Here is an 18,541-nt window from a genome sequence, read left to right on the forward strand (position 1 = left end):
CAAGGGAAAGCGCCACCTCTTCTCTGAAAACATGCAAAGGACTTGAGCACAAAATCTAGGCTGACACTCCAGTGCAGTGCTGAGGGAGTGCTGCACTGTCGGAGGTGCCGTCTTTTGGATGAGACGTTAAACCGAGGTCCCGTCTGCTCTCTCAGGTGGACAGTAAAAGATCTCATGGCTCTATTATCCCCGGTGTCCTGGCCAATATTTATCCCTCAATCAACATTACTAAACAGATGATCTGGTCATTATCACATTGCTGTTTGTGGGAGCTTGCTGTCTGCAAATTGGCTGCCACATTTCCCACATTACAACAGTGACTGTACTTCAAAGGTACTTCATTGGCTTTAAAGCGCTTTGGGATGTCCTGAGGTTGTGAAAAGCACTGTATAATAAATGCCTTTTTTTAAAGATCCTGATTTAGGAACATGTGGCTGGACGTATCAATGAGTTAAACATATCGCTTTTGGGTCCTGAGTGTTGCTGAATTTTCCTGCGATGGTTTCCCACAAACACAGATTAAATTGGAGGGGGAAGGGGAGTCTCTAATCTTGGATTGATGAACTCCTCACCCCCAGCTAGAGCTTGGTTTTGCATTTGTCAAGACCTAAGAATGCATTTCTCCTTGGCCAATTGCACCAAGCTGCGTTAGGGTTGTGCTGCTGAATTGGAATTCAGAGCCACGAGGGGCACAGTCTGTTGGCCAACCAGCTCTGGAGCCCAAGGTTGCTGCATGCTGGATAGGTCTTGACGTTGATTCCTGTATCAGAGTTTCTTCATTTACAGAAGAGTCTGCTACATTTCAGTGCTGGATCTGCAGGCAGCTCAGATCATTTTTCCAGGGAAAGGCTTGTCTGGGATTAGCTCTGCACTATCTGTTTAGTGTTGTAGTGTTATCAGGGCAGAGAGCTGGTAAATTCTTTAAAGGCCTATTTCCCCTAGCAGAGAGGTCAATAACCAAGGGGCATAGGTTCAAAGTAATTGTGTTCCAGTACAGCTACAACACTGGCATCTATCTGACAATGTGGAAAACTGCCCAGGTATGTCCTGTCCACAAAAAGCAGGACAAATCCAATCTGGCCAATTACCGTCCCATCAGTCTACTCTCAACCATCAGCAAAGTGATGGAAGGTGTCATCGACAGTGCTATCAAGCAGCACCTGCTCACTGAGGCCCAGTTTGGGTTCCGCCAAGACCACTCGGCTCCCGACTTCATTACAGTCTTGGTCCAAACATGGACAAAGGAGCTGAATTGGTGAGGTGAGAGTGACTGTCCTTGACATCAAGGCAGCATTTGACCAAGTGTGGCATCAAGGAGCCCTAGTAAAACTGGAGTCAATGGGAATTGGGGGAAAAACTTTCCACTGACTAGAGTCATACCTAGCACAACGGAAGATGGTTGTGGTGATTGAAGGTCAATCATCACAGAACCAGGACATCGCTGCAGGAGTTCCTCAGGGTAGTGTCCTAGGCCCAACCATCTTCAGCTGCTTCATCAACGACCTTCCCTCCAACATAAGGTCAGAAATGGGGATGTTCGCTGATGACTGCACAGCGTTCAACGCCATTCACAACTCCTCAGATAATGAAGCAGCCCATGCCCGCATGCAGCAAGACCTGGACGACATTCAGGCTTCGGCTGATAAGGGGCAGGTAACATTCGCGCCACACAAGTGCCAGGCAATGACTATCTCCAACAAGTGAGAGTCTAACCACCGCCCCTTGACATTCAACGGCATTACCATCGCCGAATTCCCCACCATCAGCATCCTGGGGGTCACCATTGACCAGAAACTTAACTGGACCAGCCACATAAATACTGTGGCAACAAGTGCAGGTCAGAGGCTAGGTATTCTGCGGCGAGTGTCTCACCTCCTGACTCCCCAAAGCCTTTCCACCATCTACAAGGCACAAGTAAAGAGTGTGATGGAATACTCACCACATGCCTGGATGAGTGCAGCTCCAACAACACTCAAGAAGCTCGACACCATCCAGGACAAAGCAGCCCAGTTGATTGGCACCCCATCCACCACCTTAAACATTCACTCCCTCCACCACCGGTGCACCGTGGCTGCAGTGTGTACCATCTACAAGATGCACTGCAGCAACTCGCCAAGGTTTCTTCGACAGCACCTCCCAAACCCGCGACCTCTACCACCTAAGAAGGACAAGGGCAGCAGGCGCATGGGAACACCATCACCTCCAAGTCACACACCATCCTGACCTGGAAATATATCGCCGTTCCTTCATCGTCGCTGGGTCAATATCCTGGAACTCCCTCCCTAACAGCACTGTGGGAGTACTTGAACCGCTGCAGTCCATGTGGTGAAAGGCGGCAGCTCACCACCACCTTCTCAAGGACAATTAGGGATGGGCAATAAATGCTGGCCTTGCCAGCGACGCCCACATCCCATGAACAAATTAAAAAATTGGTAGAAGGATTTAGAGGGGATTTGAGAAGAACTTTTTTCACCCAGAGGGCGGTGGGGGTCTGGAACTCACTGCCCGAAAGGGTGGTAGAGGCAGAAACGCTCATCACATTTAAAAAGAACTTGGCTATGCACTTGGTCCATATCCTTGTAGGTTACGGCACTTCAAGAGCTGGAAAGTGGGATTAGGCTGGATAGCTCTTTTTCGACTGGCACAGGCATGATGGGCTGAATGGCCACCTTCTGTGCCGTAAATTTCTATGATTAACTCTGGGTGAGGTTAACCAGGGCACTCCTTGACCAAAAACCTCCAAGACACCTTGAGAGTGTGTGTGTGTGCTCGGTGGAAAGCTGCTGGTTCCCTCGGAGGGCTGAAGTCTTTGAGTCACCAGTACTCAGATAGTCACAGTGGCGCATTTGGACAATCAGGGACTCCCAACAGAATTTGGCACAATTAAATTTTACTTACCTTTTGCTATAACTATAATGAATGCATAGAACTTTTTTCAAAAATGCGGAAAATTCCCATCACTTAGTTGATTACAGCCTGGGTCTGAACAAATGGGCCACTGTGACTGGATTAATCGAAGGCACCCAAAAGCCAACTGTAAGGTAGGACATACAACAGAGAGGTACAATGATTGAAGAACTCTTAAAGTTGATGCTAACTCACCAAAGGTTGGGAACAAACCCAATTCCAAAAGGGAAGGCCTCGGGCGATTCCAATCTAGTAGGGAGCAATGGGGTTTATCAGTCTGTCCTTACATTGGCAGGGTCGAGGTTTGAAATGTGTTACAAGACCATACTGGGTACAGTAGTGTAGTGGTTATATTGCTGCACTAGCAATCCAGAGAGCGCAGGTTCAAATCCCACCAGTGGCAGTTTGACAGTTCAATTCAGTTTTTTTTTAATTGGAAATCAAAAGATGGTTTTAGTAAAAGCGGCCATGAAGCTGTCGGACTGTCGTAAAAACCCATCTGGTTCACTAATGTCCATTAGGGAAGGAAATCTGCCGTCTTTACCTGGCCTGGCCTATATGTGACTCCAGACCCACAGCAATGTGGTTGACTCTTAACTGCCCTCTGAAATGGCCTAGCAAGCCACTCAGTTGAAACAAACCACTACCAAGAATGGCAACGGTTGAAGAAGACTACCTACCACCGATGTTCCCCGAGCTCCCGCGCAGCCGGCTCACTGTCTGTACAATGGGAAACACCGCACAAGCGCATCATTTTGAATGGGCCGCGCACCCAAAAATTTTTTTAAGGGAACAGTGCCCACCACCACCTTCTCGGGGCAACTAGGGATGGGCAATAAATGTCGGTTTTGCCAGTGACACCCACATCTCGAGAATGAATGATTTATTTTGTTCCAGTATCAGCATGTCATGTGCTCGAGCCCGAGCTGCTCCTACTAACGGGGCTGACTGTTTCTCTATGTGCCTTTCTTCAATTGCTCTGCTCTGCTCTTCCCCTGCCCAGTAAGTCATCATTTTCCCGCCTCTTGATCCTTTGCTGGAAATGATGTTGCCGGTCAATTCCGTACGCTTAAAAAAAAACTTTCAACACAGCAAAAGACCGAGCGGCTTCCCAGTAACCTTCTGTTTTATCACAGGCAAAGTCAAATATTTAACCTCATTCATTTTGCCTCCATCTCAAATTGTAGTAACCTGAACATAGCAGCTACCCACTCACAGCCCAGACTGGACCCGAATCCAAACTGCCCCATCCTGCCCCCTGAACCAGCATCAAACCTACAGCTGAGGAGCTTGTGTGGAGCCCAGCCAGTTTGTTGGGATTGGTGACTGTGGAGCACAACAGAGTCACCCCAAACTCTAGTCATTTAAAAAGGCAAGCAAATACAAGGTTAGCTACCAAGTCCCATAGGCCACTCACCTCCCACTGTAGATGAGGCGGGATGTTACGGATTTGAAGCTTCCGACTCCTGCAAAGGAAAACACAAAGCCCATCAGCATAAAACACATGCCTTGTACATTCAATGTAACGGAGAGTGAGACAGTTCAAAGGGAAAGGGGGATTGGGAATACGCTAAATAAAACAATAGACTGGCACCGACTCTATAAACCATGAGTGCCAATGACATGGGCACCTTTTTTTTAAATGATTTGTTCTCGATGTGGGGAGCACTGGCAATGCAGTATTTACTGCCCATCCCTAGTTACCCTGAAGACAATCAGAATCACCCACATACTGGAGTCCCACCGAGGGCAAACCAGGGCAGCTGGCAGGTTCCTTTCCCAGGAATTCAGTGAACCAGTTGGGCTTTTACTATAATCTGGCAAAGTTGCTGGTCATTATTTTGGGTAATCTGTGGGCTGGCACCAGAAGAATGACTTCATTTTCACGTTTGTCCACGGCGAGATCTATACTTGTGACCTGATCACGAGGTGACCACTCATGACCCCATCACTGACCGTACTCATGACCCCATCACTGACCGTACTCGTGACCTGATCACTAGGCGACCGCACTCGTGACCCCATCACTGACCGTACTCGTGACCCCATCACTGACTGTACTCATGACCCCATCACTGACTGTACTCGTGACCTGATCACTAGGCGACCGCACTCGTGCCACAGGACGGATGCTGCAATATTTTGATTTACTTGCATAAAATCCATCCTAGTCCAAGATTCTTCAACAGATTTTTCATTCAATTTCATCTGTTGATCTCGCTGAGTCTGTTACTTTCACTTTGTCCTGTGCTGTGTTTCCAGGTTTTGAAACACTCACATGGAGTTAGACAATATCATAAGATAATGCTCACAAGCTGCTCACTAACTTCTGCCATGGGTGCTCTTTCTAACAGCCACTGTTAAAAGAAAGTGAGAGAGAGCAAGAGACAGGCAGACTCACACTGACAGAGGATGTGGAGGAGGGGGATAGATAGATGGAGGATAGAGGGATAGATAGATAGAGGATAGAGAGATAGATAGACAGAGGATGGAGGAGAGGGGGATAGATATACACAGAGAGGTAGAGAGAGACACAGGGAGAGAGAAAAAGAGAGAAGAGACACCTGAAAATAAGTGTGCAAGGGAGAGGCATCATCACTCCTATGAATGAGTGCGAGAACCAAGAGTAAGTACTCCAGCATGGAGAGTAACTGACAGGAACCAAGAGTAAGTACTCCAGCATGGAGAGTAACTGACAGGAACCAAGAGTAAGTACTCCAGCATGGAGAGTAACTGACAGGAACCAAGTGTAAGTACTCCAGCATGGAGAGTAACTGACAGGAACCAAGAGTAAGTACTCCAGCATGGAGAGTAACTGACAGGAACCAAGAGTAAGTACTCCAGCATGGAGAGTAACTGACAGGAACTATTAGACGGAAATAATGACTGAAGAAAGAAAATGCTGCCACATCTCAGTCACTGACACGTCTGATAACTCAATGCATTCTCTCCACACTCATGGCCGCCCCTCCTGTCAAATGACTTCTCTTTTACCTCAAATAGCCACTATGCCAGATTTGAAGGCCATTCCACAGTCACCTTCCCCACAAGACATTTGGGATGTCTGGTTTCCGATAGCTTTACCAGATCACAGTGAATTACATTGAATAACTATAGACAACACTTCACATTAACCTGCAAGGAAATACACACATTTCGATTTAATTCCTGAGACCTTAAACACAACAGAAACTCCATTACATACTTGTTATTATTGAGAAATCTAGGAGCGGCACCAAGGCCCATCATGTTAAAAGGTGGTAAAAAGTTGGTGTCAAAACAAGGAAAATCAAGAATCAGTGGATTGGCATGACAAGTGTCAGTTTTTTGGATTTTTGATAATTCCTTTCTTTACAGAAAGGGTTTGAGGATGATTGGACTTTAAGCGAAAACAAAGTGATTTCACACCAGTTTGAAGAAAAGCCACAGGTTTGAGGCATTGAAGATGTGTATCCAAGCCTGGCGAGCCAACTTGTGGAATGTAGCGGTGAGACACAGCAAGAGACAGAGCGGGAAACAACATTTCAAATCTGGCCACAAAGGTTAAAATACCCTTTCCGAAAGCATTTCTTGTGTATAGATGAAACCGTCTCGTACAGACAAACCCTCATGGTACAATGTTGTACAGAACAATGTGAATCTCACTTCATCCAGAATTCAGATCTCCAATCAGAACCCAAGGCACCAGAGAATTCTCCAGGAATTACCTCAGTCCAAAGTGCACCACCCTCACAATGGCACAACATGAGAAATAGGATCAGGAGTCGGCCATGCAGCCCCTGGAGCCTGCTCTGCCATTCGATAAGATCATTGCTGATCTTCTACCTCAACTCCACCTTCCCACCCATTCCCCATATCCCTTGAGTCCCTTGGTGTCCTAAAATCTATGGATCTCTGCCTTGAATATACTCAATGACGAAGCATTCACAGCTCTCTGGGGTAGAGAATTGATCCGAAACACAATGGATAGCAGAGAGGACTCATCGTGCTAATGAGCAAGTTACACGCCATCCAGAGCTCACGTAACTGCTAATGCTTTAGCCCATGTATAATTTAATGATCACCTAGAACAAAGCATCAGTATTCCGAGCGATTTCCAGATCAACCAACTCGGCCTGATCTCCTGGGACATCTCATCTCTCAGCCTCCATTTTGAAATTTGAGAAGGGATGACAGCTTTCTTTTGGACTTGAGCTATTTGAAATCACTGTGTAAAATCAACAGAACCATCACAAGGAGTTGCAGAGTTTTAGGCTCCTGGGAATGAGTTCGAGCAATCTCAACAAATTGAAGATACATTGAGGAAGAATCGCTTTTTCACCATCAACACTTTTGGAAAAAGTCCTCTTTCCTTCACTGCGACATTTAAATGAATAATAAAAAATATTCACAAAAAAAATGCAAGCTTCAATTACACTGTAGAAATAGGATACTAGCCTGTTGCCAAGTAACAGCAATGTATTAGTCAGTCTCGCTCCTGCCTCACACAGTTGAGTGTGCACGTTGTTCAAACATCACATTACACCAGGAATTGGTGCAAAATGCTCAATTTCTCAGGTGCGTGTGCAACAGAAGGCAAGCAGTGACACCCTGATGCTCTGACGTCAGCTGCCTACACAATGTCTTTTCTCTTGCTTTCTATTTGGATTGCATTTTGCTTCACCTTCCAACAGAATCTGCAGCCGAGTGACCAACGAGCCATGCTCACCCAACAGACGAAGAAGCGCTGCACCAAAGCAAGTTGGTTCGTTTACTAAAAGTGTCGGCACACATGGTCAATCCTTGTCGTGCCCCGTCAAAGTGCGGAGTGTGCATAAACCGCCACTGAGCACACAGCAAGTGCCAAAATCAGCAAGTGCTGATCGAGGCCACGACCAATCAGCAGTGGGTGGCGACCCCAAGTGTACACAGAAAACAGAACACAGCCCCGTAATTCCGAGGTGAAAGACATTTCCCCCGCTCGCCCCACTTGACGATGTCACTCTACTGGACCAATATCACAATCTCTGTGTGATGAAATATGCCGTTCATCAGGCACTGTATTCTCTGTGTTCTCAGGCACTGTATTCTCTGTGTTTAGTTTAGTTTCAGTTTCATTTCCCCTCCGGTACTGTATTGTGTGTAGGGCTCCGCCCATACCTGGCCACTACTTAAGCAGGCTGCACTGTCTCACAGACAGTGCAGCAGATCTTTGGATGGGAGACACTTCTCCACTGTGTATTACTTTCTTAGTTAATAAAAGCCTTGCTTTGCTCCGTTAACGTCGAGTCTCGGATTCATTGAGGCACATCACTCTGTGTGGTCATCAATCGATCTCACTCCAATCTCCTTGCAGCCATCAGACACCAGGCCCTTGTCCCACATTACTGCGATTCTAAAAGGCACACGGCGAGTGCGAGGCTGCAATTTAATCCCAGGCTTCAAATAATGTCCGTGAACCAGTGGAGCTCATCCTTTCACAGGATATGTCACCTCAACTCTTCAATTTAAAGGGCACCATCTCCGAGAGGAGCAGAGTCTAAAACTGGGCAAGAAGCTGCCACGATGGATCTCACCACAGCTGGTGCCCTTGCTTTCTAAAGGTGCCACCCAAAAAACTTCAGCAAACCCCATTTGTCAAGTAGTCAAGGTCTCTTTAAATTACTCGCTCCCACTATCTACTATATCTCCAAGTGATCAACTGTACGAGAGTTGCTGTATACCCTCACCGTTCAATACATGGTGTCAGCTGTGGCTAAGTATGCGGCACTCTTGCCTCGGAGTTGGCAGGTTGAGGGTTCAAGGCCCGCTCCAGAGACTTGAGCACAAAATCCATTACAACAGTGACCACACCACATTACAACACTGACCACACGACATTACAACAGAGACAACACTGCATTACAACAGTGAGCACACATCATTACAGCAGTGAGCATATTATATTACAACAGTGAGCACATGGCATTACAACAGTGACCGCACGACATTACAACAGTGAGCACACTTCATTACAACAGTGAGATCACATCAGTGAGCACACTTCACTGCAACAGTGACCACACCACATTGCAACGGTGAGTGCACTACATTGCAACAGTGAGCACACTACATTACAAGTGACCACACTACATACAACAGTAATCACACTACATTACAACGGTGAGCGCACTACATTACAACAGTGAGCACACTTCCTTACAACAGTTAGGACATTATATCACAACAGTGAGCACACTTCATTAAAACACTGAGCGTCCTACATTGCAACAGAGACCACACTACATTACAACAGTGAGCACACTTCATTACCACAGTGAGCACACTACATTGCAACAGTGACCACACCACATTACAACAGTGAGCTCACTACATTACAACAGAGAACACACTACATTACCAGTGAGCACACTACATTGCAACAGTGAGCACACTACGTTACAACAGTGAGGACATTATATCACAACAGTGAGGACATTATATCACAACAGTGAGCACACTGCATTACAACAGAGACCACACTACATTACAACAAGAGGAAAATACATTACAACAGTGACCACATTATATTACAACACTAAGTGTCCTACATTGCAACAGAGACCACACTACATTACAACAGTGAGCACACTTCGTCACATCAGTAAGCACACTTCACTACAATAGTGACCACACCACATTACAACAGTGAGCATATTCATTACAACAGTGACCACACTACATTACAACAGTGACCACACTACATTACAACAGTGAGCGCACTCAATTACAACAGTGAGCGCACTCCATTACAACAGTGAGCACACGACATTACAACAGTAAGCACACTTCATTACAACAGTGAGTGCACATTACAACAGTGAGCACACATCATTACAACAGTGAGCACATTATAATACAACAGTGTGCACACTTCATTACAACACTGAGCGTCCTACATTGCAACAGAGACCACATTACATTACAACAGTGAGCACCCGACATTGCAACAGGGACCACACTTCATTACAACAGTGAGCACACTTCATTACAACAGTGAGCACACAACAGTGAGCGCACTCCATTTACAACAGTGAGCACACGAAAAGTGAGCACACATTACAACAGTGAGCACACTTCATTAGAACAGTGAGCACATTATATTACAACAGTGTGCACACTTCATTACAACACTGAGCGTCCTACATTGCAACAGAGACCACACTACATTACAACAGTGAGCGCACTCCATTACAACAGTGAGCGCACTCCATTACAACAGTGAGCACACGACATTACAACAGAGAACACACTACATTACCACAGTGAGCACACTACATTACAACAGTGAGCACACTACATTACAACAGAGACCACACTACATTACAAGTGATCACACTGCATTACAACCGTGAGCACACTACATTACAACAGTGAACACACTACATTACAACAGTGAGCACACTACATTACAACAGTGAGCACACATTAAAGCAGTGAGCACACTATATTAAAGTGAGCACTTCATTGCAACAGTGAACACACTATATTACAACAGTGAGCACACTTCATTACATCAGTGACCACACTACATTACAACAGTGAACACACTACATTACAACGGTGAGCACACTACATTACAACAGTGAGCGCATTACATTACAACAGTGAGCACATTACATTACAACAGTGATCACGCTACATTAAAGCAGTGAGCACACTATATTAAAGTGAGCACACTTCATTGCAACAGTGAACACACGACATTACAACAGTAAGCACACTTCGTCACATCAGTGAGCACACTTCATTACATCAGTGACCACACTACATTACAACAGTGAACACACTACATTACAACAGTGAGCACATTATATTACAACAGTGTGCACACTTCATTACAACACAGAGCGTCCTACATTGCAACAGAGACCACAAGACATTACAACAGTGAGCACACTTCATTACAACAGTGAGCACATGACATTACAACTGTGATCACACTACATTACAACAGTGACCACACTACATTATAACAGTGAGCGCACTCCATTACAACAGTGAGCACATATTACAACAGTAAGCACACTTCATTACAACAGTGAGCGCACTACATTACAACAGTGACCACACTACATTACAACGGTGAGCACACTACAATGCAACAGTGACCACACTACCTTACAACAGTGAGCACACTTCATTACAACAGTGAACACACTCCATTTACAACAGTGAGCACACGAAAAGTGAGCACACTACAACAGTGAGCACACTTCATTAAAACAGTGAGCACATTATATTACAACAGTGTGCACACTTCATTACAACACTGAGCGTCCTACATTGCAACAGAGACCACACTACATTACAACAGTGACCACACTACATTATAACAGTGAGCGCACTCCATTACAACAGTGAGCGCACTCCATTACAACAGTGAGCACACGACATTACAACAGAGAACACACTACATTACCAGTGAGCACACTACATTACAACAGTGAGCACACTATTTTACAACAGAGACCACACTACATTACAACAGTGATCACACTGCATTACAACCATGAGCACACTACATTACAACAGTGAGCACACTACATTACAACAGTGAGCGCACTACATTACGACAGTGAGCACCCTACATTACAACAGTGAGCACACTACATTACAACAGTGAGCACACTTCATCACATCAGTGAGCCCACTTCATTACATCAGTGAGCACACGACATTACAACAGTGATAACACATTACAAGTGACCACACTACATTATAACAGTGAGCGCACTCCATCACAACAGTGAGCGCACTCCATTACAACAGTGAGCACACGACATTACAACAGTGAGCACACTACATTACAACAGTGAGCACACTGCATTACAAGAGTGAGCACACGACATTACAACATTGAGCACACTACATTACAATGGTGACCACACTACAACAGTGAGCACACTACATTACAACAGTGAGCACACTTCATTACAACAGTGAGCGCACTACATTAAAACAGTGAGCACACTGTATTAAACAGTGAGCACACTTCATCTCATCAGTGAGCACACTTCATTACAACAGTGAGCACACTTCATTACAACTGTGAGTAAACTGCATTACGAGTGACCACACTACATACAACAGTGACCACACTATACTACAACGGTGAGCGCACTACATTACAACAGTTAGCACACTCCATTACAACAGTGAGCACACCAGATTACAACAGTGACCACACTACATTACAACAGTGACCACACTGCATTACAACAGTGATCACACTACATTACAACAGTGACCACTCTACATTACAACAGTGAGCACACTTCATTACAACCGTGAGCACACATTACAACAGTGAGCACACGACAAGTGAGCACACTACAACGGTGAGCGCATTACATTACAACAGTGAGCACATTATATTACGACAGGGACCACACAACATTACACCTATGATCACACTACATTACAACACTGAGCGTCTTACATTGCAACAGAGACCACACTCCATTACAACAGTGAGCACACTGCATTACAACAGTGAGCACACTGCATTACAACAGTGACCACACTACATCACAACAGTGAGCACACTTCATTACAACAGTTAGCACACTTCATTACAACAGTGAGCACACATTACAACAGTGAGCACACTCCATTACAACAGTGAGCACACTCCAACAGTGAGCACACAAGTGAGCACTCTAAATTACAACGGTGAGCGCACTACATTACAACAGTGATCACACTACATTACAACACTGAGCACACTACATTACAACAGTGAGCACACTTCATTACAACAGTGAGCGCACTACATTACAACACGGTGCACACTATATTACAATGGTGAGCGCACTACATTACAACAGTGAGCACACTTCATTACAACAGTGAGCGCACTACATTACAACACGGTGCACACTATATTACAATGGTGAGCGCACTACATTACAACAGTGAGCACACTACATTACAACAGTGAGCACGCGGCATTACAACAGTGAGCACACTACATTAGAACAGTGACCACACTACATTACAACGGTAAGCACACTACATTACAACAGTGACCACACTACCTTACAACAGTGAGCACACTTCATTCCAACAGTGAGCACACTGCATTACAATGGTGACCACACTACAACAGTGAGCACACTACATTACAACAGTGAGCACATTATATTACTGTACAACAGTGAGGGTACTTCATTACAACAGTGAGCACACTTCATTAAAACAGTGAGCACACTACATTACAACAGTGACCACACTACCTTACAACAGTGAGCACACTTCATTCCAACAGTAAGCACACTGCATTACAATGGTGACCACACTACAACAGTGAGCACACTACGTTGCAACAGTGAGCACACTACATTACAACAGTGAGCACATTATTACTGTACAACAGTGAGGGTACTTCATTACAACAGTGAGCACAATTCATTAAAACAGTGAGCACACTTCATTACAACAGTGAGCACACTCCATTACAACAGTGAACACACGACAAGTGAGTACACTACATTACAACAGTGATCACAATACTATACAACAGTGACCACACTACATTACAACAGTGATCACAATACATTACAACAGTGACCACACTACATTACAACAGTGAGCGCACTCCATTGCAACAGTGAGCACACATTACAACACTGACCACACGACATTACAACAGAGACCACACTATATGACAACAGTGAGCACACATCTTTACAACAGTGAGCACATTATATTACAACAGTAAGCACACTACATTACAACAGTGAGCACACATTACAACAGTGAGCGCCTTTCATTACAACAGTGAGCGCACTTCATTACAACAGTGAGCACACTTCATTAAAACAGTGAGCACACTCCATTACAACAGTGAGCACACTACAAGTGAGCACACTACATTACAACGGTGAGCGCATTACATTACAACAGTGACCACACTGCATTACAACAGTGAGCACACTGCATGACAACAGTGAGCACACTGCATGACAACAGTGAGCACACTGCATGACAACACTGAGCGTCCTACATTGCAACAGAGACCACACTACATTACAAAAGTGAGCGCACTCCATTACAACACGGTGCACACTATATTACAATGGTGAGCGCACATTACAACAGTGAGCACACTTCATTACAACAGTGAGCGCACTACATTACAACAGTGAGCACACTTCATTACAACAGTGACCACACTACATGACAACAGTGACCACACTACATTACAACGGTGAGCACACTTCATTACAACAGTGACCACACTTCATTACAACAGTGAGCACACTCCATTCCAACAGTGAGCACACGACAAGTGAGCACACATTACAACGGTGAGCGCATTACAACAGTGACCACACTACTTTACTACAGTGACCACACTACATTACAACAGTGACCAAAATATATTACAACAGTGACCACACTACATTACAATGGTGAGCGCCCTACATTGCGACAGAGAGAACACCACATTACAACAGTGAGCGCACTCCATTACAACAGTGAGCACACTCCATTACAAGTGAGCACACTAGATTACAACAGTGACCACACTGCATTACAATAGTGATCACACTACATTACAACAGTGACCACACTACATCACAACAGTGAGCACACTTCATTACAACCGTGAGCACACTACATTACAAGTGAGCACACGACAAGTGAGCACACTACATTACAACGGTGAGCGCATTACAACAGTGAGCACACTACATTGCAACAGTGAGCGCACTCCATTACAACAGTGAGCACATGACAAGTGAGCGGACTACATTACAACGGTGAGCACACTACATTAAAACAGTGAGCATACTTCATTACAACAGTGAGCACACTACATTAAAACAGTGAGCATACTTCATTACAACAGTGAGCACATATTACTGTACAACAGTGAGGACACTTCATTACAGCAGTGAGCAAACTATATTACAACAGTGACCACATGACATTACAACAGTGACCACACTGCATTACAACAGTGAGCACACTGCGTGACAACAGTGAGCACATTACATTACAACAGTGAGCGCAATCCATTACAAGTGAGCACACTCCATTACAACAGTGAGCACACTTCATTACAACCGTGAGCACACTACATTACAACAGTGAGCACACGAAAAGTGAGCACACAAGTTGCACACTACATTACAACGGTGAGCGCATTACATTAAAACAGTGAGCACACGACATTACAACAGAGAACACACTACATTACAACAGTGAGCGCCCTACATTGCAACAGTGACCACTACATTACAACAGTGACCACACTACATTACAACAGTGACCACACTATATTACAACAGTGAACACACTACATTACAACAGTGAGCGCACTACATTACAACAGTGAGCGCACTACATTACAACAGTGAGCACTCTACATTACAACAGTGAGCACACTACATTACAATGGTGAGCACACTACTTTACAACAGTGAGCGCATTACATTACAACAGTGAGCGCATTACATTACAACAGTGATCACACTACATTAAAACAGTGAGCACACTACATTAAAGCAGTGAGCACACTATATTAAAGTGAGCACACTTCATTACAACAGTGGGCACACTACATTACAACAGTGAGCACACTTCATTACATCAGTGAGCACACTTCATTACATCAGTGAACAAACTACATTACAACGGTGAGCACACTACATTACAACAGTGAGCGCATTACATTACAACAGTGAGCGCACTACATTACAACAGTGAGCGCACTACATTACAACAGTGAGCTCACTACATTACAACAGTGAGCACACATTACAACAGTGACCACACTACATTACAACAGTGAGCACATTACATTAAACCAGTGATCACACTACATTACAACACTGAGCACACTACATTTCAACAGTGACCACACTACATTACAACGGTGAGCACATTACATTACAACAGTGAGCACATTACATTACAACAGTGATCACACTACATTACAACAGTGAGCACACTTCATTACAACAGAGAGCGCACTACATTACAACAGTGAGCACACTACAACAGTGACCACAATACAGTACAAATGTGAACACACTAAATTACAACGGTGAGCACACGACATTACAACGGTGATCACACTACATTACAACAGCGAGCAAACTATGTTACAACAGTGAGCACACTACATTAAATCAGTGAGCACACTATATTAAACAGTGAGCACACTTCGTCACATCAGTGACCACACATTACAACGGTGAGCGCACTACATCACAACGGTGACCACAGTACATTACAAGTGACCACACTACATTACAACAGTGAGCGAACTACATTTCAACAGTGACCACACTACAATACAAGTGACCACACTACATTGCAACACTGAGCACACTTCATTACAACAGTGAGCACACTACATTACAACAGTGAGCACACTACATTACAACAGTGAGCACAATACATTGCAACAGTGAGCACATTACATTACAACAGTGAGCACACTACATTACAACAGTGAGCACATTACATTACAACAGTGAGCACACTACATTACAACAGTGAGCACACTACATTACAACAGTGAGCACATTACATTACAACATTTGAGCACACTTCATTACAACAGTGAGCATATTACATTACAACAGTGAGCACACTACATTACAACAGTGAGCAAACTACATTACAACAGTGAGCACACTACATTACAACAGTGACCACACTACATTACAACAGTGACCACACTACATTACAACAGTGAGCACAATACATTACAACAGTGAGCACACTACATTACAACAGTGAGCACAATACATTACAACAGTGAGCACACTACATTACAACAGTGAGCACAATACATTACAACAGTGAGCACACTACATTACAACAGTGAGCACAATACATTGCAACAGTGAGCACACTACATTACAACAGTGAGCACAATACATTACAACAGTGAGCACAATACATTACAACAGTGAGCACACTACATTACAACAGTGAGCACACTACATTACAACAGTGAGCACACTACATTACAACAGTGAGCACACTACATTACAACAGTGAGCACACTACATTACAACAGTGAGCACACTACATTACAACAGTGAGCACACTACATTACAACAGTGAGCACAATACATTACAACAGTGAGCACACTACATTACAACAGTGAGCACACTACATTACAACAGTGAGCACAATACATTACAACAGTGAGCACACTACATTACAACAGTGAGCACACTACATTACAACAGTGAGTACACTTCATTGCAACAATGAGCACACTGCATTACAAGTGAGCAAACATTACAACAGTGACTACACTATACTACAACAGTGAGCACACTCCATTACAACAGTGAGCACACTACATTACAACAGTGAGTACACTTCATTGCAACAGTGAGCACACTTCATTACAACAGTGAGCACACTACATTACAACCATCGTCATCATACGTGTCTTCACACTGTTCCCTTTGGGGAACTGTATGAAGTGGTGGAAGGGTTTCTGGCCGCGTTCAACGCTCCTTCCGCGACCGTAACCATCGTCATACCAGCCATTAGGGTGGTTAGTCCTGTGGCGGGAGGGTTTTCCGGGCACCCACAACCCACACGAGGGGGGGGCCACGCACACCCACGGACGCAAGTATCCCGCTGGATGTCAACCCACAATTTAGAGCCGGAGCTCCGACTCCACTTGCCGGGACTGTCTGGAGCGGGGTTCGAAACCCTACACCTTCTGGCCCAGCGGCGGGGATGCTACCGCTACGCCAAAGACCCACTCCATTACAACAGTGAGCACACTACATTACAACGGTGAGCACACTATATTACAACGGTGAGCACACTACATTACAACAGAGAGCACACTACATTACAACAGAGAGCGCACTATATTACAACAGAGAGCACACTACATTACAACAGAGAGCACACTACATTACAACAGTGAGCACACTTCATTACAACAGTGAGCACACTACATTACAACAGTGACCTCACTACAATACAACAGTGAGCACATTTCATAAAAACAGTTAGCAAACTACATTACAAGTGACCACACAGCATTACAACAGTGACCACACTACAACAGTGACCACACGATATTACAAAAGTGATCAGACTACATTACAACAGTGAGCACACTTCATTACAACGGTGAGCACAATTCATTACAACAGTGAGCTAACTACATTAAAACAGTGAGCACACTTCATTACAACAGTGAGCACAATTCATTACAACACTGAGCTCACTATATTACAAGTGACCACACTACAATACAACAGTGAGCACACTACATTACAACAGTGAGCACACTTCATTACAACAGTGAGCACACTTCATTACAACAGTGAGCACATTTCATTACAACAGTGAGCACACTACATTACAAGTGACCACACTGCATTACAACAGTGACCACACTACATTACAACAGTGACCACACGTTATTACAAGCGATCAGACATTACAACAGTGAGCACACTACATTACAACAGTAAGCACACTTCATTACAACAGTGAGCACACTACATTACAACAGTGAGCACACTACATTTCAACAGTGACCACACCACAATACAACAGTGAGCACACTTCATTACAACAGAGAGCACACTACATTACAAGTGAACACACTACATT

General features: G+C 44.5%; 1 protein-coding gene across 2 annotated transcripts in view; it reads right to left on the minus strand.

Annotated features, from left to right (window-relative positions):
* The window catches only part of igf2bp2a (insulin-like growth factor 2 mRNA binding protein 2a), a 607,906-nt gene that overhangs the window by 280,944 nt on the left and 308,421 nt on the right, over window positions 1-18,541 (minus strand). For both annotated transcript variants that reach the window (XM_085985316.1, XM_085985315.1), the window contains exon 3: window positions 4,325-4,373. In XM_085985316.1, the coding sequence (XP_085841442.1) occupies window positions 4,325-4,373 (49 nt within the window). The remainder of the gene's footprint in view (window positions 1-4,324; window positions 4,374-18,541) is intronic.

The sequence above is a fragment of the Somniosus microcephalus genome, chromosome 4 (genome assembly GCF_052327205.1).
Source record: "Somniosus microcephalus isolate GS21.2 chromosome 4, FLI_Smic_1.0, whole genome shotgun sequence".
NCBI classification, from domain to species: Eukaryota; Metazoa; Chordata; class Chondrichthyes; order Squaliformes; family Somniosidae; genus Somniosus; species Somniosus microcephalus.